The 24,888-nt window shown below is 37.9% G+C and overlaps 1 protein-coding gene across 1 annotated transcript in view; it reads left to right on the top strand.

Annotated features, from left to right (window-relative positions):
- LOC134225220 (5-hydroxytryptamine receptor-like) overlaps positions 1 to 24,888 on the top strand; it is a 189,722-nt gene that overhangs the window by 57,467 nt on the left and 107,367 nt on the right. Inside the window, exon 3 of the mRNA XM_062705098.1 lies at positions 7,452 to 7,695. Within this exon, the coding sequence (XP_062561082.1) occupies positions 7,452 to 7,695 (244 nt within the window). The remainder of the gene's footprint in view (positions 1 to 7,451; positions 7,696 to 24,888) is intronic.

Below are 24,888 nucleotides of genomic sequence, written 5' to 3'. Positions count from 1 at the left end.
CCTGTTTTCTTTCCGTCATCAGACATCAAGCATCAAGACATATTATCCTTATTATGCTTACATGCTCGATCGTTCGCTTGGTAGTTAAATAGCCCCTAGCCGTTCCTTACACGGAGATGGTGCACACAGATTCATTTTTGGTCAACGCTCATTTGGCGTAAAAATTCTTTTCAGACTCTAGAGGTAAACTTTGGATTATGAGACACAATGACTAAGGAATCTGGGCAAATTTTATGATAAAACTGCTGGTCCCTAAATATATCGCAACTTACCTTCTGGGTCTCGAACTGCTAAAAAGCATCTCACCAATTTCCATTTGAAAAAGAACGACCTACTCTCTTCGGCTTGAAAAGCTGCTCCGTTATCAAATTAAATGCCAGTTTACATTGCTGGAGCGGTGCATGCTGAAGCTCTATTGATTGGACAATTCTTCAGGACATCCTTCAGGGACATTGCACTCGGCAGTATCGCTGAACTAGTTGGGACAGTTATTTTAGCCAGCCATGCTCCGATGGCTAGCAGGTGTGTTCACTCTCTTTGTGGCCGTTCTGGTGGTCGAGCCAGATAGTATGCGTTAATATTACAAATCTAGCAAGATCCCAAATGGCTTTAAATTTTAATAAACTTGACAAAAAATATCAGGCGCGGGGAAAAACAATTGTCGAAAGTCAACCGAAGCACACTTCGATCCCGTTCGGCCGAACAGGTCATTGGTCAGAAAGGGCCATTTGGCCGAATGGTTACACGGCTGAGTGTGTCGTTTGGCCGGACTATTGCCGAAAAATTCGTTTGGCCGAAAAGGTCATTTGGCCAAAAATGCCGCTTGGCCGAAATGCTCGTTCGGCAGAAATGAGTTGTTGGGGCAAACAAATTTTCCGGCCGAATTATCAGTATGACCACTTTGCCAGTATGTCGCTTTCAGCCAAATGACATTTTCGGCCAAACCATTTTCGACCTTACAAACATTTCGGTCAAATGAAATGTTCGACCACAAGCTGTATTCGGCCAAACGACCATTTTTGGATCAAATTACATTTCCGACTGATAGTAACTGATTCGGCCAAATGGAGCTCGGCTAGATGGCTTTCGGCTTAACGTGTTATTCGGCCAAGTGCCACATGGTGTCCCACCGAAACGACCCTTCGTCTTTAAAAAAAAAAATCCCCGTAAAAATAAAAAAAATCCTTTAAAACTCAGAAACAAAAATTCAGTTGATATTCCGTTGGAAACAGTTTTCGTTTTCGATTTTCCGGCAAAAATAAAAAGATTCTTCCGATAATATCTCAAAAAATCCCAAAGAAATCTTTGGGTAAAGAGGAAAAAGAAGATGTTTTCTATTTGTTCTCATTATGAGCAAAACTTTACTCTGGCTGCCAAACCAACACATGTTCTCATTATGATATCCCAAACTACCACGTAGCTGAAACCGATACTAACTATCCTTGCGTAGCCCTACGAGTGCGACCTTCTTCAAATAGATCAACGCCCTTCCCCAAAAAAAAAACATATTTTTCTCGGGCGTTAATCTATTTGCTGAGTGTTCCCAAACTGTCAGGGGGTGGTCAGCCAAACTGTCCATCTGATAGCCATCAACCTGCTCACACCTGACCTGTGTCAGCACACTTCCAATTGGATGATGCCTTTCCGTTTGTGGCACTAAACAGATAGTGCCCATCAACTAGATTGATTACAAATGGGCTGGCGTGTTTGTGCGTTTTGTTGACCCTGCCCCAATGGAGGGTGGGGGAAGCTGTTTTCACCTTTTGTCCAGCAAACCTAAATACGGGGGTGGGCTTGATTGATGGAAGTTGGTGTTTTTATCTTGCTGGAAAGGTGATTGATAAATAAATTGAAGATTTGTATTAGTGTTGTTTGGTATGGGGAGCAATACAAAGAGCTGCGATTAAAATTTATTTCCTCAAGTTATTAGCAGCTTGTTTGTTTTCGAGCTTTTTTTTTGTCATTTATTGCTCATGGCAATTAATTTATGACCGACTCTTAAATTAGTTGAACTTTCACAGTTATTGACTGAGATTTTCAATGCGAACCAATTCCGACAGCAATATAAAGTTTTCACGAAGAAATAGAAATTTTCCATAAAAAATCAGGGTATAAGCAATAAACAAATATGTATAAAATTTCCACTTGTGTAATGAATGCAAATTTTCCATAAACAATTAAAATTTTTCCACAAAACAAAAATAAATTAACACTTTTAAAAGAAGAAATTTCCATAAAGCAGTCAAAATGTTCTACGAAAAAAAAACAAAATTTCCATAAATAAATCAATTTTAGCAATAAACGATTACCGAATTTTCCACAAAGCATTTGTTTTTTCATAGAAAATTTAAAGTTTTCCACAAAATAATCAATAAAGAACTAGACCTGTGCGCCGCCGCCGACACTTTTGGCGTACGCCGACGCCGGTCAAGGTGTCGGCGGTGCGCCATACGCCGGTTGGCTCCACGCCGCCGAATTTCGTACTTCACGCCGATGTTTGGCCAACACAAAAATCACATTATGCAGTGCGTTCGCATCTGCCGAACCAAGGCAACCTATCAAGCATTTATTAAATAGCTATTTTACCTTTAGCAGATTTGTTTACTTTTATCCCTGTCACTTTTACCCGCTTTGGCGTGTTAAATGTTAGGTCATCCAAAAACTTGTTGGCTACAGATCTATAAATCAAACTCATATGTAACTTTATGTGGAATAACCTCATTCTGGTCGCATTGGGTGGTTCATCATCTTTTTAAATGTTTGAATGTTACATATCCTAATTGAGGGGGTCAAATGCAAAGGGGTGTAAGTGACAAAAACTTAGTTTTGAGAAAAATGGGTGCAAAGATTTTCAATATTTTTCCGTTTCATACTAATTGTATGGACGTTCAAAAAATTACTAATTTTCTGTAAATTTTCACATTTATTACGAACATCGTACAAACTATATCAGTATATTGCAAAGCTCTAGAACCAAGGAATTTTTTGCTATAGTCAGCTCAATTTTGACAAAAATGTCACTTACACTTACGGCTACAAATCAACACCATAATGAATGTTGGATTTGGATTCCCAGTCTCGTAGGATTTTTTTTAGCTTCCCTGGCATGGAGTATCATTGTGTTAACCTCATGATATGCGAATGCAAAACTGATCTTTTGGCTTCTGGAGCACGATGGGGCACGTGACCCACCAAATTGAACATTTCCTTCACTCTTCCTTGTAATTGCTAGAAATGTTCTGAAAAAAAAAACAATGTTTCGATTTATTTCGATAAACAATTTCCAAATAAATTTCTTGCTTTTCTTGAAATAATTTTCAGGAAGTCCTGGAGGAAGTTCTGAAGGAATATCTGAAGAAAATTTATAGAGCCTTGAGGAATTTCTGGATTTATCTCTGTTGTAATTTCTGGAGGATTTTCTGAAGGAATCTCTGGGGAAAATTCTGAAGGAATTCTTGGAGGAAGGTCCAAAGAAATTCTTTAACGGGGTGACCAGCGAACCGGGAAAACCGGGAGAACCGGGAAAAAGTCGGGAATTGAAAATCACCGGGAAAATATCGGGAAATATGCGGGAATTTGAATAAGCACCGGGAAAATACTGTAAAAATCTCAAACATCATGAGAGGACATAGAAAATTTCTTACGCGAATGTCTTAGGAAGGTGGTTTAAGGGTTCCTATGGAAATTCGATAAGGAATTCCTTCGAGAATACCCTTAGAAATTTCTTTGAACATTCTTCTGGGATTTCCATTGTAAACTATTTTATTCTATAAAAAAAAATCCGTAAGAATCTTCCAAGTAAATTTCCTGAATAAATTCTATTGGAATTTTGGAAATAATGCCTGAAGAAATTTTGCATGGTTTTCTAGACTTCGTTCGAAGGTTTTTTAAACCTGTTGCTTGAGAAACTTCCGAAGGAATTTCTGAAAAAGAAATGCAAAGGCATTTCCGGAGGATTTTTCGTTGGAATCCCTGGGAGAATGGAAAAAGAGGAATTATTTTCGAAATATTCTGAATTATTTCTGGTGGAAAGTCCTGGAGAAATATCCAAAAGTATTTCCAGAAGTTTTTCTGGGAGAATCTTTGCGAGTCTTTGAATGAATTATTGTAGGAATTCCCTATGGAGAACGCGAACGAGTTTTCGACAAGAACTTTTGTGAGCATTACATAAGGAATATCCGAAATAATTCTCAAATACATTTCCAAACAAATGCCTAGGTTTCTCTAAGTATTTCTTCGGTAATTACTTAAGGATTTTCTCCATGAATTCATTAAAAAAACTCATCCAACTTGGAAGTTTTCTCTGAGATTTATTAAAATTTGGGACCAATTTGCGATTTGGGCGAAACTTATTTTGTAAACAAACATTGTTTTGTGTATTCCGTAGAATGCAAGCATTTTTCTCCAAAACTAATTCCCTTACCTGCAAGAGAAAAGCCTATTCTATCGGATACAGACCGAGATCAATTAAAGATTTTTTTCAACAACTATTTAGGCAATTAAACAATTATTTCCGACAGTTTTGTTATATAACATGTAAGAATATTCCATATCTGAACGATAAATTGCGGCTTTATTGATTTTAAACGCCTTTTAAATGATTTTTTTTGACGAATGAGTAAAACGATGAGGAATGGATGAATGAGATTTCAATATGAATAAACTACTGAGTATTCAGAACCGGAAGGCATCTGACTGTGCCCATCCACGCAATCCAGGGCCATTTAATGAAAGAAAAGGATTTGCTGCTTCCATCAATGGTATTGGATTGCGTGGTTACGTGAGAAACTTTTGTTTACAAAATCAGTTTCGTCCTGTTGACATGTTGGTACCGATTTACGAATTCGTTTTTTTCTCTTTTGTATCGGGAAATTTATCAAAATATCGGGGGGAAACCGGGAAAACCAGGAATTCGAAATCCAATATTCACTGGGCACCCTGATTTAAGAATATCGGTAACTCCTTTAGGAGGTTACTGAAAATTCGTCCTCGAGTTTTGGAAGGAAATGGCGTTGGAAATTCCGAAGGAATTACTAGATTAATTTCCGAGGGAATGGAATGTCTTATGGAATACCTGGAAGCATTCCAGAGGAATTGTTAAAATAATTTCCAAAGGAATTTTGTAGAAATTTTTAAAAGTATGTATGTTGTTATCCATCACTCTGGCTTGAGTCTTACTCTGCTTGCGGCTCCACCCAATAGACAATCGAATTTAATTACCATTCTGCTTTCAATGCACTTCTGTGTAAGGGCAAAAAACGAAGGTGGCGGACCCGTAAGCAGAGACACTTACACGAAGCCCACGGGATAGAAAGAATATCCTTTTAGCATTGTAATCAAACAGACTAATAAATAGATCGCAATCCTTTTTGAGCTTCCCGAAGGATGGCTTCTTCGAGGGACACGTCGAATCCATTACAACTGTGGGGAAGTGTAGTACATGAGTGTACAGTGTGTACATGAGTAGAAATTATTAAAAGTATTCCAAAAAAGAATTTCTGAAGGAATTCCTGATGGAATGGTCAGAATGAATCTTATAAGAATTTTTGAAGGAATTTCCAGAATTCCTTAAGAAATTTCATAAGGTCCTAAGAAGTTCCGAAGCAATTCCTGAGGGGAATTTCAAAGAAAAGCCTGGTTTAATTTGGGGAGATAAGGGGGAGTAATTTTCGAATTGAATTACTATCAAGAATTGAGTCGAAAATTCCCCCAGGAGGTATTTTTTTCCAGAAATTCCTCCAGGAGGTCCTTAGAAAATTCCTTCAATAAACCATACAAAATTCATACAGGAATAATTCCGGAAAGAATTCTAATTTGGAGGAATTTTCGAAGAAATTCCCAAAGGTATTTGATTTCTTTAAGGAATTACTGGAAGAATTTCAATTAGAAACTCCTAAAAGAAATTTTTGAAGGAATTAGAAAAAACTAATTCAAATTCCGAAGGATTTCTCCTAAAGGGATTTCCGGATGTATTCCTAAAACAGTGTCCGTAGGTATTCCGATGGAAATTCATGAAGGATTTCCTATGGGTATTTTCTAAAGAATTCTTAAAGGAACTCCCAAAGGAATTGTTAAAAAAGTTTTCAAATGAATTTCCGAAGAAATTCTTAAAAGACTCCGTAAAGGAATTTCCGAAGCAATCCCTACAGTAATTTCCAAGGAAATTCCTGAAGGAACTTTTGGAAAGAATTTCCGAAGCAATACCCAAATAAATTTTCATTTTCTGAGGAATATCCTGAAGAATTTCCAAACGAATTTCTGGATTTATATCTTTCCAGTGAACTTATGTGCTGTGATGCGGCAATATCCAAGTGGAGTATGATATGTAAACTTTTTCTGTGGAGATACAAGCTATAGCTATTAGCATGTTCACCCTACCAGTCTGTCTGTAGCTAGCAATTGTACAAAAACCCTAAACTTCAATAAAAGCATGATAGGCCTTGCTGCGTGATTTTTTTTCAGCCTAAAATTATTCACGCCGATTCACGCCGCCGCCGAGGCCGACGCCGGTGTAAAAATGGCCTTACGCCGCTGCCGTTCACAAATACTTCGGCGCACAGGTCTATAAAGAACAATAAAAAACCCAGAATAATCCATCTAGCGGTGTATTATTGTGTATTATAAAACAAGAAAACACATAAGAGTAATAAGAATTAAGTAATGAGCAGTATCATGGAGAAACCGTTCTTAAGTAATGATTAAATTGATTGCGTATGAAGATTCTTTGTTGGTGTCAATATCGAATTCAATATGCGGAAGTCATCAGAATAAAAATAAATTCTTTTGTTTATGAATTATTATTAAGTCTTTATCACAATCCTACAAAAGAATTAGAAATTTTAATATTCAATCAATCACTACACGTAGTAATGAGAAAGCAAGTCACATGCCTTCAACTGGGAAGGAATGTTCAACAACCTTCGTTCAACTCATGTGTATTGAATGAAAAATTAACACATTTGAAAACTTAGTTCTATGCCATGTTTAAGCTAATCAACATTTATTAGGAACGATTTTTTTTTGCATTTATAGATAAATTAGCCGCTCCTAATGGGTTCAGTCTGCCAATCTTTATAAATTACGCAAAGATTTATTGAACCGTTCAAAAGCCCACTGAAATCTTTCAACAGATTTCGGTTCGCTTCAATCAATTTGGAAGCGGAACGATGGTGACACCCAGGACTAAATTAATCAAAACTTCCAAAAACGATTCATCACGCACCGAGAGTGATCGAAGTTTCGTGTAATCGTCAGCGCGCTACCATCGACGACAGAACTCCCCGAATGATTGACTAGACTAAATAAATTTACTTTCTCGTCAGGAAGACAATTTCGTTGATAGCTTTGTCACCGCTTGAGCGGATTTTGGGCGTGATGGAAGTTTACTCATCTGTGTTGTCTTGCGACGAAATTGAGCCATACTAACATCAATCTTCCTCTTCCAATTTCAGGAAACGTATTCGTAATAGCGGCCATCCTGCTGGAACGGAACCTCCAGAGTGTGGCCAACCACCTGATATTATCGCTGGCGGTGGCGGATCTGCTCGTGGCGTGCTTGGTGATGCCCCTCGGTGCGGTGTACGAGGTGTCGAACGAGTGGCGACTCGGGGCGGATCTCTGCGACATGTGGACTTCCAGCGACGTCCTGTGCTGCACGGCTTCCATTCTGCATCTGGTGGCAATCGCCCTCGACAGGTGAGTCATGCCCGGGGGCGCTTGTGTGTGGGAGCGTAGAGCGTAGGCGCGCTTCAAACAATGATGAACTGTATCTGTTCGGAAATTGATTGAACAGCTGCCGTTGCTGCTGCCGAACGACCGTGCCAATTATGTATGCGGTGCCATTTCAAAATGATTCAAGTTCGGCTCGTTATTTCGACAGGTTCTCGTTGTGCTCTACCAAACGCAACAATCAAATTACCATTTCAATCATTATCATATGCATGAATTCATTGGAATCGCGAAATAATTAACGCTTACAGACGGAATCGGAATTTAAATTTTTGCACGCGGCCACACTTATTGGAGCAGCAATTACTCATGAGCTCATGTGAATTAAAGCAATAGCAGTAAACAAAAATGAATAACATAATAACGTTCAATGATGCTATTGCCATTTATCAGAGAACGATGATCATTCTACCATTATCGAATTTAAAATATTTTCATTTCGAATTGAATTTGAGAAACGCAGAAAGTGTGAGTAATGACAACCCATTTCGACGTACAATTGCATTCGAAAGCGAACATGCATATTTAATATTGGTTATCACGCAAATTGTGGGGTACATTTTGTCATGGATCTGACAGAAAATGTATAGCAAAATTAATTATTAATTGGGGAAATTGACGGCTTTCTACTTTTATCCAGCAAGTTGATAGAGAGTGATCAATTTCCTCAGCAGGGACCAATTTCAAAATTTATTTTAACAACTATTTAAAACAATGACTGTGCCATCCAGAGAAAAATGAAAAATCTCTCATTTATCATCTCTGTATACACTCATGATGTGCAGGGTGTCAGATGATTTTTTCGTAAATCTGTATTGGCATGCGTAAAAATCTGTATGGTCTGTATTTGGGGGAAAATAGATTTATTTTTATAAATTATATGCAAAATAGCGATCCTTATTATTGCAATGCAGCGGTTCTCAAGCTTTTTCTTGGGAGGTACCCCTTCGAGCTTTTGCATTAATTGAGATACCTCCTATGTTTTTTTGCTTAAATGAAAAACTTTTCTAAAATTTTCATTTTCTTTGAAACTTTCCAATTCAAATTAGGTTCATACATCTATTATTATTATTTATTCAGACTAAGGCTGAAATGGCCTGTGCGGTACACAAGAGTCTTCTCCGTTCGGCTCGGTCCATGACTACACGTCGCCAACCACGCAGCCTACGGAGGGTCCGCAAGTCATCTTCCACCTGATCGATCCACCTTGCCCGCTGCGCACCTCGCCTTCTTGTGCCCGTCGGATCGTTGTCGAGAACCATTTTCACCGGATTATGTCCGACATTCTGGCTACGTGCCCAGCCCACCGCAGTCGTCCGATTCTCGCGGTGTGAACGATGGATGGTTCTCCCAACAGCTGGTGTAACTCGTAGTTCATTCGCCTCCTCCACGTACCGTCCGCCATCTGCACCCCATCATAGATGGTACGCAGCACTTTCCTTTCGAAAACTCCGAGTGCGCGTTGGTCCTCCACGAGCATCGTCCAGGTCTCGTGTCCGTAGAGGACTACCGGTCTAATGAGCGTTTTGTAGATTGTCAGTTTGATACGGCGGCTAACTCTATTCGATCGGAGCGTCTTGCGCAGTCCAAAGTATGTACGATTTCAAGCCACTATGCGTCTTCGAATTTCTCTGCTGGTATTATTTTTGGCAGTCACCAGTGAGCCCAAGTACACAAATTCTTCTACCACCCAACTCGCGGTGGGTTGCTCACATTGTCTTCTCTTGAACCTCTTCCTATCATGTACTTACTACTATGTAGTACTACTATGTTCATACATCTAGCTTACTACAATTTATTTTTGACTGTTGTCTGGAGTCCTCCGAGCGTATTGAAGGGAGGCTTCCGAGTCTCTTGATTCCGCACCTCTTCTGAAAGAACCTTCCGAGCCTCTTGAAGCAAGGCCTCCGAGTTTCGTGAAAAGCGGGTTTCGAGCCACTTAAAAGGAAGCTTCCAAGCATCTTGAAAGGACGCCTCTGAGCTGCTAGAAAGTATGCTTTCAAGCCTCTTGGAAAAAGAATTCCGAGCCCCTTGGAGAGAGGGTTCCAAGTCTCTTGAAAGAAAGCTTCTAAACCTCTCCAAGGGAGGCTTCCGAACCTCTTGGAAGTAGGCTTTCGAGCCTTTTGATAGATCTTACGATCCATTTTATGGAGGGCTTCCGAGCCACTTGAAAGGAGGCTTCTGAGTACAGGTATGTTCCGTTTTTATCAACACGGTCCGAGAGTTTCAGTTGATAAAATCGGAACAGTGACAAAATCGGAATAATTTTCTTAGACGGTTTTTTAAGCTAATATTTTAGTAAAAATGATTTATTGCTGGTAAAATTTGAGATTTCCAGGTTCTAACATTTTTAAATGCTAAAAGACTGTCCATAAACCACGTGAACATGGGAGGCAAGAGTTAGTGAAAAGACATAAGAAATATGTATTTATCATCAATGGTGACCGGTTGAGGTTCCTGACAAGTAAGGAGTGCATCAATGGAACGTCCATAAATAATTTTACGGATAATTAACTATTGAAAATCCCTCCTCCATTCATTGCCCCACTTTTTGTATGAAATTTCATATAAATTGATATGAGTAGTCACACTTTTAGAAACCCTCTCCCTTCCTCTCCTCCGCGTGACGTAATTTATGAACGTTCCCTAAGATAAGCTGGCATCCGTTGACAACATAACAATAAATTTGAAAATATTTGACCTCCTTAACCCTTCGGGACGGATGGGTCATATATGCCCAGCGTTTGAGATTGGCTGTGAAAAACTACCGAAGATAGCAAGGTCACCAGTTTCTTCAGCAAAAATGTTCATCAGGATGTCGGCTACCCAGGAAAAATATTGGAGGTCAAGTTTGACTAAACCCTGAAGACCTAGATATCCAAAACCTTGGGAAGATTTTGCTTCTGACAGCTTGCAGATGAATCTGAAATATTTGGATCCTATACCACATTGATTAATAAATCTGAACACTCAATCAAGTTTAGTCATCTTGATCGTTGAGACAGTGATCAGTTTTCTGAAATACGAGATGCTCAAGGTTCTCCAAAACGTTTTCGAATTCAGCGCACGGTATCTACCAAAGGCTTATGCAAAGTCATCATCATCGTCATATACCCAATCCAGTCCAATAGGCACATGCGCATCATTTAAATCCAGTTGATGGTCAAGGTATTCCAAAACGTTCCCAAGTTCAACCCAAAGTATCTACCGGACAACCAAGGCTTCATGCAATGTCCTCAACATCGATATGTACCCAACATGGTTCAATAAGCATGTGCGCACCATGCAAACTCAATTCTCTTGAATTTAAGATGTTCAAGATACTCCAAGGCTCACAAGATACATACCCATGCAATGGCCATAGGAAAGCTTTCAATTAATAACTGAAGAAATTCTAATAGAATACAGTGATCGTTCACTAATTGGGGCACGACCTCACCCAACTAGCGAATGCCGTTCGCTAATTGGGGCGTTTTGACAAGCGTAATTATTTTTTTCATTTTTGCATTGAACAAAGGAAAATTTTACGCGCCAGAAAATATCGATCCCGCCAAACACGGAAACAAAACGTCAACGGGTTTTTGACATTACATTCTGACGTTTAGCTGCTTTTTAATTGGGTTTCGTTCCAATTAGCGAACCCCCAACTAAAAAGCGCCTCAACTAGAAAAAAAAAACAATTAGCGAACGTTCACTGTACTAAGTTGAAAAGCCGACCAAGTTCCAGTTGGAATGTAGAGCCATAGCAAAAGAAGAAGATGTCCAAGGTTCTCCAAAATGATCTTGAGTTAAGATCAAGATATCCATTAGATGCACAATAACTAAGGAGGTGTTTGTATCGAGCAATTTAGCTGCGAACTTTTTTGTTGAGGCGTTTAACGGATTTGGATGATTACATAAAACAATACGACTTCCAGAATATTTTAGCCAACCGTAAAGGCCTGCACTGCCCATGATTTCATAGTTGACGTATCAACCATTCGAAATTTCAGCGAATTTGATTTATTACGCGTTTACTAAAGTAAATCGACCGCTGCAACATCGATACGTTGCTTGTTCCAGACCTCATTTAAGTGCTTACGGGTTGAAATGTTTTAAATGTGCGATATTTGTCCCTAAATTATTCGAAATGCGTGCGGAAGTGCAATGGTTGTTACGTCAACTATGAAATCATGGGCAGTGCAATGGTTCTAGCTAGTGATGATTGAAGTCATATAAGCTAAATGGTTTCACTAGGGTATCATATCTAACATCCCCTCGGGAGTTCCTCCTGGAATTCCTTCGGGAGTCCCTCCGGGAATTCCTTTCGGGAGTTCCTCCGGGAATCCCTTCGGGAGTTCCTCCGGGAATCCCTTCGGGAGTTCCTCCGGGAATCCCTTCGGGAGTTCCTCCGGGAATCCCTTCGGGAGTTCCTCCGGGAATCCCTTCGGGAGTTCCTCCGGGAATCCCTTCGGGAGTTCCTCCAGGAATCCCTTCGGGAGTTCCTCCAGGAATCCCTTCGGGAGTTCCTCCAGGAATCCCTTCGGGAGTTCCTCCAGGAATCCCTTCGGGAGTTCCTCCAGGAATCCCTTCGGGAGTTCCTCCAGGAATCCCTTCGGGAGTTCCTCCAGGAATCCCTTTGGGAGTTCCTCCAGGAATCCCTTTGGGAGTTCCTCCAGGAATCCCTTTGGGAGTTCCTCCGGGAACCTCATCGGGAGTCTCATCTGAAGGTATTTTCTACTAAAGTCCCGTAGATGGAACCTTTGGAGGATTGTCCGAAGAATTCCCATAGAAGTTGCAGGAGGCATTCTCGAATTAATTTCCGGAAGAATGCGTGAAGGAACTCCAAGAGATATTCTGTTGGCAATTTCCAGCGGAATCTTCAAAGTATTTCTCTGTGGCATCCGAAAGGAATTCTTACAGAAAATCAAAGAAGAATTCCTGAAGCAATTCTCATAAAAATTCTTGACGGAATTAACAGAAAAATTTCGGACAGAATTTCGTAAGGAATTCTCAAGGAATTTTGTGGCCACATTCTTTAAAAGTTTTTCCGAATGATTTGTTTTGGAAAATTCTGAAGCAATTTCTAAAGGGACCTTTCCAGAGGAAAGAGAATTCCCAAGGAGTTCTTGAAAGGTTTTCCGAAGGAATTCACGAAAAAATTTCTAAATTATTCCTGGAAGAAATCGTACAAGAATTTCCGAAGCAATTCCTTAAGCAATTCTTTATAAGTTTTCATAGGTATATTTTACGGAATTTACGGAGTTTTTTTTATTTCTTTAGAAGGTTCTGGCAAATCCCTCGGGGATTTTTTTTACTGTAATTTCACCAGGAATTTTTGCCATACTTGTGTTTTTACCTAACTCCACAAGAAATAAATAAAATTATTGTTTATAGAATTCGTGCATCGATTCTTCCCACAATTTCTGGAATTCTTACCGGTATTTCTCCATAAATTGTTGCCGGAAGAAAATCAGGAGATCTTGTTGGAATTCCTTGGAATTTGTCTTGAAATAACTCCACTATTATTCCGAGAGCTCCTCACAATGTTTCTGTTTCTTGAATGTTTACAGAAATTTAAGCTGAATTTTCGAAAGGAGCTTGTAGGTTCTTAAAACGTTATTGATTCTGTCCTTGATTTTGGGATCAGCGATTGTGCGTTCATTCAAACTATTTTGGTGAACTTATGTGCCCAACAGAAAGGATAGATTACGATATATCTGGTAGTCACAATAACTGTACGAAATATGCAGAATTGAGAGAGTATTGGTCGTTACGTCTATTTGAAAAAAGTTCGTAGAGTTCTTCTTGAAATTCACTTCGGTACCTATGTTTTGTCGAAATTCCTCCAAAACTAGTTCAGCAATTTCTTTGGATTTTTTTTTCTTAACTCCTCCCTGAATTCTCCCAGAGATCCCAACTAATATTCTAAAAATATTCTGAGATAGGTATTCTCAAAAACTTTTCACAAATGAGTATTTCTTTTCTGCTTGAGCATTACCAGCATTACTAACAAATAAGATATTATTGATTAATAATGGAAGTGCGCTGTGTGGTAAACATTAGAACTTGCAAATTTTATAATCATGAATAGGGGGAGATCCCTCAGTGCCGGACACATAATCCATTCAACGAAAAACTCTCTAATTATCCGGGTTATGTGTATTTGTACACCTTATACACAAAATATGATCATTAAAGATTCATACAAACTATATTTGATCATTTGAACTCGTTTTAGGACAAAGTTTTTTGATGATTCATCATGTTCAAAAATGACCAAGTTCCTATTACATGAGGAAAGCCATCATTTAGAATAGTAATGTGTTTCACTTGTTTCAAGTTGCAGATGTTAACACGTGTTAGTTGAGCTTATTTGACTCTCCAGCTAAATTTCTTATATTCTACTCAAAATTCCCTCCATATTCAATGACATCTTCAATTTTTGTTTCTGCTTATTTTTGTGACTTTCTGATACCTCAGCAAGCAAAAACAGTTGAATTGAAGGAAGTTTAGCAAAATAGGTACAAAGAATGGCTATTTGATCACATGAAAAAACTCAATGTCCGGACCCGGGGGACAGTAACCGGATACAGAAATTGATTTTGCATCATAATATATCTAACACATCATGATCGCTATTTGAAATATGACTAATATTGATCATCTCGATCTAATAATTGATTTTAATATGGTTGATTCAACCCTTCTAAAATAAGGCGAAACTTGAAAATATTTGACATTTTTGTTCAGTTTCAAATTTTGTACAAAGTTCACAACCTGAGGATCTGATATTCCATGCAAGTAAAGGACTTTTCAATAGCTTTCTTTTGTATTAGGGAGGGATCTCTGCAAGTGCCGTTTTCAGAAGTGTCCGGCGCTGGGGGATCTCCCCCTACAGTTTTATGTTTTTTTTTCAGCTGCCCAGCCGAAATGTTTTGATTACTTGAAATATTGGTTAAAATAAGTTTTGAAATTCCGTTTCATTTAGTTAAAACCTAGTTATTGATTCGTTTTTTTTTTTTTTAATTTTACGAAACGAAATAAAAAAAATATAATTTCGCAATGCTCAAAATCCGCAGAATTTCGCAATATTTAGTTTCGGATCACCTCAAAAGATATTTTTCGAAACACCGCATATTCTTATTAATTATATTCAGGGTTCGTAATGCTCACTCAATCTCAGGAGCACAGGAGAAATCGCTTTTTGGGAAAGAAAAACTGCCTGGAGAGTGATAACCATTTTTCGCTCACTTCGATTGCCGCCAAACGTTGGTTTGCTCTTTTTCTTTCATATTCGAGTCTTTTCATGGCATCAAAAATGCAAATGATAGTAGCTTATGTGGAACAAATAACTCATCACTTCCATACAGATAGCGTGGTGGTGTGGCTAGAGTAAGCGCATCCCCATAGCTATTATTGTTACTATTCTGGGTTCGAATCCCAGCGTGGCCATACAATTTTATAATTGTTCTGCTATAATTCTCGCGAAAAGTGAGTGAGCGGTAAAAATGATCAAACGAAAAAGGATTTTCATCTAATAAGCAAGATTATCGTTTATCTTCCAAGGCTGATTCTAGAGAAAAGATTGATGGGTGAAACATGATCCTCAATTTAAACAACGAAAACAGATTCTCCCTTGGCCCGAAAAACGCTTGCTTTGGTCTCATTGAAACAAAAAGTTGAAACCCTGATTATATTATATTAATTTATTATTGAATAACTCTGCTCAAACCAAAAAATTTAAATCAAGATGTCTCTAAGAATGTCGGCATAAATGTTTAGTAAACAGCGAAGAGATTCTAGCAGACCGTGCGAGCTAATGAAATTCAAAACTAATTCTCGACATTCAAAATGATTCTCGTAATTTACTCAATCCATAACAAAATCATTAACATCTGGAATCCATCGCTCTTTTAAAATATTAAAATCGTACGTGATTCTTAAGAGCAGAAAGTAATTATACACACTACGGAGACGAGCTAGCCTAGGGCTGAAAGTACGAATACCGTGATAACGCCGAAAATAAAATACCGTGATAACACCGAATACCGTAATAACACTACGAATACCGTGATAAATTACTTAACGTGATCATGATTTACCCATCCTTTATTTTTCACAGTTGAGTTCTGACAGCGACTTCATCATAACTGATCTGTTGTTTCAGAATAACCCATGTCATTTTGAATGATCAGTCATGTCCGCAATCGTGGACTCTACGGACTTGTATGGACATGACTGGCCGATTTCAAATAGCTAGCGAGCGCAGTTGGCCTGGTAGACCAATTGATCCAAACTCCGGAACACATTGGAGAGCCTAGAACATCTGGTTTAGGCAAAACTGAGTGGAATATCCTACATATGGCTTTTACGAACTGGCATGGACATGATGGGTTTCCATTGGCACGGGTTTTCGTAGTTTTCTTCGGCAAAATTTGCATATCATTTTTCATCAGTTATAGAGGTCATTTTGGAGTCGCTAGGGATGTCCAGAAGAATCGTATTGTTCACACATAGTATAGCCAATGGTTGATTAGTGTTATAAAACATTTTTGGAACCTTTAAGTGTTATTCACACATATATGTCATGTAAAATAAATTTTACTATTTTTTGGAAAAAAACATCCTTACTCAAACCCTTCTAGGGAAAAAATGAGCATCCCTAGAAACATAACTCACCAGTATGGTGAAACTAGATGAGATGAGTAAGACATCCTTCAAAGAACTGTGAAAATCGGTCAAAAGACGGCTGAGAACCAGCTGTTTGAAAATTTAGTTCCCATGATTTTCTGATCACGGTATTCGGCGTGTTTAAAGATGCAAAAAAAATACGTGTAATAGCTCGTACTTGTTTGATGAATTTTGTTCCAATTTAAGTAATTCAATTCGAAAGCAGTGATAGGGATATCATGAAAGCTTCCTTCGTGTAGATCAAATCCTTAAAATAAATCCACTCCCAAGATGTGGGATAGAACATCTTCGGAAGCAAACGTAAATAAAATATCATATGGAATAGTCGATTTAAATGCAAATATGCACAGTTGTTCGCAAGCGTCAAAGTCAGCACCAATAAAAGTGCATTTGCTCTACACATCCTTTCAGACACCATGGCTATAAAAAATGGGAATACTTAACTAACTGAAGTAGGGTGCCCCAGAAGCAAAAAAAGTGCATAGTTGAAATCCTTTTGCTTCTCTTATTGATTTTCTATAAGAAGATCAACTCAAATTATTAAAGAAAGCGATTTGTAAAGGAATATTTTGAATTATTTTGCGAATACATATCAAAAAAGTATTTCAGTTTAGCTTAGTCATGAATAGCCAACAGATGAGACACATTTACGGTTTAATAATTCATCACTATGCTTTTCCTCGCACAGCCCTTTTTGGAACACCCCAACTTATAGCCCAACAACATTTGTACTCACTCAATCCAAGTCCAATATGGATGCTGTTAGTAGCTTGCCGTTACACTACACACGGGTGCAGTGCAGCGCGGCAGTGACCGTTACTGGTGCAGCTGCCGGAGGGCAATTTCGAGTTCCCTGTCGTTATTTTTCGTGCAAACAACCGACCGACGACGTCTTCGTCGTCATCATCGACTTCCGAGCCTGCAGCTCGTCGCAATCAATAATAGAAATCCAAGCTGTTTGTATTGTGTGCAAATTGAATTTCGGTGCCTGATTGCCCCGGATCTGGAATCTGGATCGTTCCCGCTGGATTCAGTATTGACAAAAGGGAATTGAGCGCAAATGTAAGTTATGGAAAAGGGAGCATAATAGCTTCTGGGACTGCAAATCGACGTGCATTGCTGGGTAAAGTTCGAACGGATTGCAATCACGCGATAGTGATATATTTTGGTGGTTTCTTTATCGTTCTGTGAAGAATGAATTGGAATACAGAGGTGTTAGGCACCCCGGGAAATAATTATAACGCCAGCGCTGATTTTCATTCAAATAAATTATGTTTGATATTCAAAATCTCGAATCCTATCTATTAGAATGTGGACATATTTTACCTCCTAGCAATGAATGTTTTTATACGCATGCTGGCTGGAGAGGCATGTTTTATATGAAAACGATTATGAAGCCACCACATTTATATGGGGCTTTATACAACCCACTGTAAATTACAAACGGCAAGGCAAAGAACGATTCACTAGTATCCACGAACACGCGAAAATTTCTAAGCTTTTCGTATTGTATTCGGGAAAATTGCACCAGAGGATTCAAATTTGACTCATCATGGAAAGTTGCTGAAATAATTCTTTCCAGTATCCGAGCATTTCTGCTAGGCTGAATATAATTTTACCATGAACAAGAGAGTCCATGTATTGAGCTCATTCGATGTCAAATCTTGGCGATCGTTCGGCAACTTCGAACGAACATCGAATATCAAATATTTAGTCCCATTTTTCTCGTTGATGTCAGTCGAGGGATCCTCGTCTGCTTCCTGGAGTTCAAAATGGATGTGGGTGAAGCGTTCAAGAAGTTCAACACATATTCTGAAACCCTTCACTGGAGATTTTCTGTCCCGGAATTGATTTGATTTCGGAATTTCTTCGGAATTTTCGAGAGTGATTCTTTGGATATATAAGTCATTTTTTTCGAAATGTCCATAGGAAATTTTACGGCAATTTTTTCGGGGAGTACTGATGCGAATTCTTTGGAATAATCGATGAAAAATTTAAGAAATTTCTAGAGAAACTGTTGAAATTTTCTATGAAAAATTATTTGAATTTCCCACCAAAAACTCGGAGGAATGCCTGGAGGAACTTCCGGAGGAATTCCTGGAGGAACTTTCGGAGGAATTCCTGGAGGAGCTTTTGGATGATTTCCCGGAGGAACTTCCGGAGGAATTCCTGAAGGAATTCCTGGAGGAACTTCCGGAGGAATTCCTGGAGGAACTTCCGGAGGAATTCCTGGAGGAACTTCCGGAGGAATTCCTGGAGGAACTTCCGGAAAAACTTCTGGAGGAATTCATGGAGGAATTCTTGGAGGAACTTCCGGAGGAATTTCTGGAGAAACTTCCGGAAGAATTCTTGGAGGAATTTCCGGAGGAATTCCTCGAGGAACTTCCGATGAATTCCTGGAGGAACTCCCGAGGAATTCCTTGAGGAACTTCCGGAGGAATTCCTGGATGAACTTCTGGAGGAACTTCTGGAAGAATTCCTTGAGGAAGTTCCAGAAAAAATCCTGGAACTTATCTTATTTTTCTTATTCGTCTTATTTTCCGTTTTTATCTAATTTGCCTTTTTTGTCATATTTGTCTTATTTATCTTATTTGTCTCCTTTGTCTTATTTGTGTTTTTAACTTATTTGTCTTACTTGTCTTTTTTGTCTTATTTGTATTTTTTGTCTTATTTGTCTTATTTGTTTTATTTCTCTTATTTGTATTATTTGTCTAATTTTTTTTATGTTTCTTATTTATCTTATTTGACTTATTTGTGTCATTTGTATTATTTGTCATATTTGTCTTTTATGTCTTATTTGCCTTATTTGTTTTATTTTGCTAATCTGTTTCATTTGTCTTATGTGTCTTATTTATAATCAATTGTTTATTTCATCTAATTCCTATATTTTATTTCATGGTATCTTCGTGCTTACAAATTTGAATACGCTTTTTTCTAGTGCCACGCTAGATGCAAAGAAGACGGACTCATCGCTCTTTTCCTGCCGTGCGCCACGAGAAAATATGATGTTAACTGCTCTCCCGAAATGGTAATTTTTGTATGGAATTTGGAAAACTTTGTTGAAGTAAAAAGACTTTCCTTCAAAATTTAATGCAGTCACATATAGCTACTTTTTATTACATCGTTCGAAAATTTCAAAACTATTGTCAGTTGGGTTTTGCAAAATTCGGTTCCTTTATGCTTCAAATCATCGGAGAGAGGTTCTGAGAAACGAAAATTTCAGTTGTACAATAGTTCAGTATTCTAGAGCTTAATTTAAATTTGGGAAATAGTATGTCCACGTTGTGGATAAATTTCAAAGAGATTGTCACTTGGGATAAGCGAAATTGGTTCCCAATTCCGAGTTATAGACATTTTAGTACGAAAATAGCGCTCTACCGCGAGAGAGCCTCCCTCAGACCTTAATAATATAAACAGTTAAACTAAACAGTTAAACTATATATATATTGCGGCAGTTGAAATCGATAAAGAACTAAAACATCTACCCTACATCTCTTTGCCGATGAACCGCAATCCCATAAACACAAATCAGCGTTTGTACTTGTAACATACTTAAGTAACCAGCAAGAACTTAAAGGCCATATACCAATTATTCAAGCATATGGCAACATACTCTACATTCGGGCAATATCACGCTTTTGGATTTCTAACGAATGCAAAGCCTCTTCCTTTGACGAAAACTTCATGAATTTCCAAAACGGTATCCGAAATTTTTTTCCATTTTATTTGGTTTATTATGTATTGTATATTCCACCCCTTGACTTCCCAAAAAGCACTAGCAAACATTTAAAAACAAATTGCATATTTTACCAGTTGAATTCAGAGCATAACGTACACTTCGAATTTAACGATAAAAATAGATCCCATTGAGAGGTATTTAACACGCTGCCAAGCCCTTTTATCCCCTACATCCTCAAGATCAAATGGGTAATACACTTTTGGGAACTTTGGTCGTTTGCTGACAGGGAAATGGTGTTTACTTCTCTTTGAAGGTGCACATCTGATCGAGTGTTTGTTCCCCGGTGGCTGAACATTATTGTCTGAATGCCTGCAAAAACTGTGAACTATACACGGGAAAAAATCCGGAGCCCAAAAGTGACAAAATGAGTCATGATTTTAGGAAAAGTGTGTGTTTTTATGTTATGAAAATACACCATGAAAAAAGGTCATGAAATCATGACTTATTTTGGCGTATCACAAGCATGGCGTTACGTTTTCGATATTTGTTGACAAAAAGTGGAAAATTGAGTCATGAAATCATGACGCATGCATGCTGAAACCATGAACTTTAGTCATGTAAACAGAATCATAATTCATGAATCTGGTAGCTGTCATTTATGGTTCCAGGGTGAAAAAAAATAAACAGAAAAAACAACATCGAAATCCGTCCCGAATTTCAGATTCCATTCAGTCTATACTGTCCGTGTATCGTGTTGTGTCCGCAATAAGAACATTCAACAGGTCCAGCATATAACCTTCCTGGCATGGTAACCAGTAAACCATCTGGGATTATTGGATTTTTTTGGATTCTTATTTTTTTCTCTTGCATAATAATGTCTGACGACAAATACTTAAAACATCTTAATCATACACCATCCTCCCTATTTTTCGTTAGCACTTTGTATGAAATATGTAAATTATTTATATGAAACCTTTTTTCCTCCTACAGCAAGTAGGCTTTACAAAAGAATTATCTACTTACAGTACAAGGGTTATTTCGGCAAAAGCATTATTCAGAAATGGACCCCGTAGCACGGAATCGAGAGCTACCACGGTCCCGGAGTACGGTTGTAATAATGAGCCGCCAGCTAAGCGCAATTGGCAAAGCGTCGATGAATTAGTGCTAAATTACGGACTTCATTTTGTTTTCTTCTTAGCCAAAATATAGCAACACAAGAAAAAGAAACTTATCAAAATTACACTTAACACTCGCGATTCCGATGTGATTATATCAAAAGCTAAAACATTTTGAAAAATTAACTTGGAAAACACCGTCGTAGACATCTGCAAGGAACGCCTTGACAGAAAAGAAAACAAATATACGGCTGTCAAGTTGGCGTAACGCTCAGATATTTTACTCGCGTTTTCATAACTTTAAGTCATGTTTTCATGACTCTAAGTCATGTTTTCATGACTCTGAGTCATGTTTTCATGAACAGATTTATGTTTCTACAACTCAGTGATATAAGATTTTATTTATGAAAATGCAATCAGTTTTGTGATAACGCCTTGGTGATCATGACCTTAGTCCATGAAAAAGGCTAATAATATTTATAATAATTGTTGTTTAGGTCATGATATAGTGAATTGTAGTCATGATATCATGAAGCAACCAGTTTTATGATTTCATGACTTTTTGGTCATGAATCTGGCAACAGATTTTTACCCGTGTAATTCTTCGGAAACTCAGCGGGTTCAAGCGGGTTGGTGTAATGTTTTACTAACCAGCATTTAAAAACCAAGCAACGAATAATCAATGAGAGAATTCGGCCCGGAACAATCATAGAAAACTACATCGACGATTAGTGATTAAAAGCTCAACTTCATTGAGTGCGATGTACTGAAGGAATGCAGTTTCGATATCGTACCGCTGCAGGAAGTATTTTGGAGAAGATCAATGGTGCGCACGTTTGCAAGTAATCACACCATTTACCAGAGCTGCGACAACACACACGAGCTGGGCTAGGAACAGCTTCTATAAGTGAAAATTCATCATACACGCAGCTCAAACGTGAGTATGACAGCCGCTCAAGCTCCGCATTCAACCTGCATAGGATCTTCGAACGTTCAGGTTGGCCAGAAGCAGTTTAAACCGACGATTGGAGAGTTCAGCAATCTTTGCTTGACGAATGAAAAAGCCTTATTGACTTCGCCGCTTCAAAGAGCAAGGCCATTCCTAGCACCTACTTCCAACATGGCCTCCGTATCGCTACATTTGAAGACCACCAGTCGAAAAAAGAAGACCTGAAATGAATCGAAAAAAAAACAGAATGGAAAAAACTTATCAAAACGTCACTTTACTTGCGGAATAATGCATCAGTGCATTATTCCGTAGAGGAAGACGTTAGCCTGTGTTTTCTTCACTGAAACACGCCTGCTATTGCCTAATCATTCGATTTCCTTGTCAGCTCCGTACTGTTCAAGAAACTTCAGTAGCGTAATCGCTCCTTGATCTTTACTTGTCCTATCTTTTTGCACAGTACTTTAGAAGAGCATACCACCCTTAAGCAGTGGCGCGCCGATGCCAAAGTGTCTGCAGTGGTAAGCTTTTAGGGCATTGAAATGGAAAGTAGGCTTTGAAACTAAAACAACAAAAATCAAAAACATATTTCCACCCACCAAAAGCGGAACGCATATTTCTTTCCGAACGCATATTTCCACCCACCATTTTTTGCGGGTAGAGTGTAATTGCACCAGAAGTAACTGTGTTTAACTGCTAATTGCGAATCATTACATAAGATAAGCGGAATACAAATCGAAGGGATCCCTTCTCAAGGTGCGTATTGTAAGCATATGCGGTATTTCGAAAAATTTCGTTTTAGGGCATTCGAAACGAAATTCCGCGGAATTTCGCGGAATTTGAGTATGGCGAAATCTGTTTTTCTGATTTCGTTTCGTATCGTTAAATTTCAAAAATTTCGACTGAGAAATCGTTCTTTAAACGGAATTTCGCGGAATTTCGAAATTAATTTTTCATAATTCCAATTTCCATATAATAAAAAAAATTTGGCTGCGCCGCTGAATAGAGCCATTCAAATTCTACTCAATATTTTATACATATAAATTCTTTCACTAAATCTCACTACGTAATACAGTTCTGTATCTTCAACAGAAACGCATTTAGCTTTCAATTTGTTAATTTAAATAATATTGTTCAGTGAAGTATAATAATTTGTAGATCTCATCGTTTTTGTATGCTATCTTTTTATTTAAATTAACTGATTTGTGTATGAAATATGTAATGTATTGTGAGGCGTTTGTTCGATTTGTGCTCTTCTAGTTGTGGAAATTCTTCGATAAGCGAAATAATCCTCACTGGACTTCCGTTTTCAGTTGGCTTTTAAAAGTATTCAGTTTAAACAATCATTGTTTGAAAGCAATGAAATGGAGATGGTGACGTTTCAGAAGTTTTCCTGATTTAGTAGATTGTTAGATATTTGCAGAAATTAGAATGCTCCTGATTTGAGGCATTCTCTGATATCTCATTTATTTCGGATTCTGGAACTAATTCATATTTTTCCGATTGAGATCATTGTCATGACCTAAACTTCTACCTTCAGATATTTTTGATTCCGTACATTATGGAAATCTATAATTTTCTCACATTGCTGCATTGCCCTAGAGTGAAATCAGTAGTGATTCAGTTTCATTCCAAATTTTCGACCACTATTCTAGTTTGAATCTGGAGCACAATAGAACAGACTTGCTCGTTTCCCCAGCAGTGTTCCATTCATGTTTTTAAAATTTTCAATTTAATGAAATAATTATGTTGCGGCCCAGAAAGGCTCCGTAATTGCAAAATGGATTGATCCGTGGATAAAATGACGTATTCATACACCAAAACAATTGAAAAATGTTTGAATCTCGTGATTCATTCGTGGTTCAAATTTACAGAAAATAGAACTAAGCGTTATACCACTTTTATTTTTTTGACAGTTGACTCATATAAAAAATGAATCTAGAACAGCTGCTGGGAAAATTAATGTTAGATTCATATTTCAACTGACAGCCCCGAACGATTTGAATCACTGCTGATTTTACTCTAAGGCCGTTACATTTAATAAAAATTATGTCCTACTGATGCCGGAAAGGTCAAAGGGGAGGGGGTAATAAAAGATAAATATTAAAATGAAAAAACAAACCTCCTCGGATTTGTTGAAGAATGTTTTGAAAATCCTAATAATTTTCCGAATTTTTTAATGTTGTCGCATCAAAATTTTATTTTAGAGACAAAAAATCTACGACCTTGACTCTAAAAATATTAAACAAAATTATTTTCTCCGCGGATTTTTTTTTATTCGTTTTTTGTATTATTTATATAATGCTAAAAAAACTATTTAATAAAAATTCCGCGTAAAAAAAATTAAATTTCGTTTCGTTCCGTAAAATTTCGAATCAATTGGACCCGGATTTCGTTTCGTTTCGAAGTTCCGGAAGAAAATTTGAATTTCGTTTCGTTTCGTTCCGATCCAACAGTTGCATTTCTAATTTCGTTTCGTTTCGTTTCGTCAGGAAAAATTGTATTATCGCATACCCTTAGCGTATTGAACTATTTACAGAGGTAGTTTAGTCAATCAGTCTGTTTCAAATTAATTATTTTGTTAAAAAATATCTGTACGGATTTTGATTCTTTGATTCGAAACGCGTCCACGGTGAGATTCAGGAGTAGTTGAATTTTTTTATTATTTTATCATGTTTTTAGTATTTCTATTTTCTAGTCCCTTTTTCACATAATAAGCTGCTTAAGTGTACGGATTTCGATGCCCC

This window comes from Armigeres subalbatus, chromosome 3, assembly GCF_024139115.2.
Source record: "Armigeres subalbatus isolate Guangzhou_Male chromosome 3, GZ_Asu_2, whole genome shotgun sequence".
Lineage (NCBI taxonomy): Eukaryota > Metazoa > Arthropoda > Insecta > Diptera > Culicidae > Armigeres > Armigeres subalbatus.
Note: the sequence above shows the minus strand (reverse complement) of the source record. Positions and strands in the feature narration are given on the sequence as shown.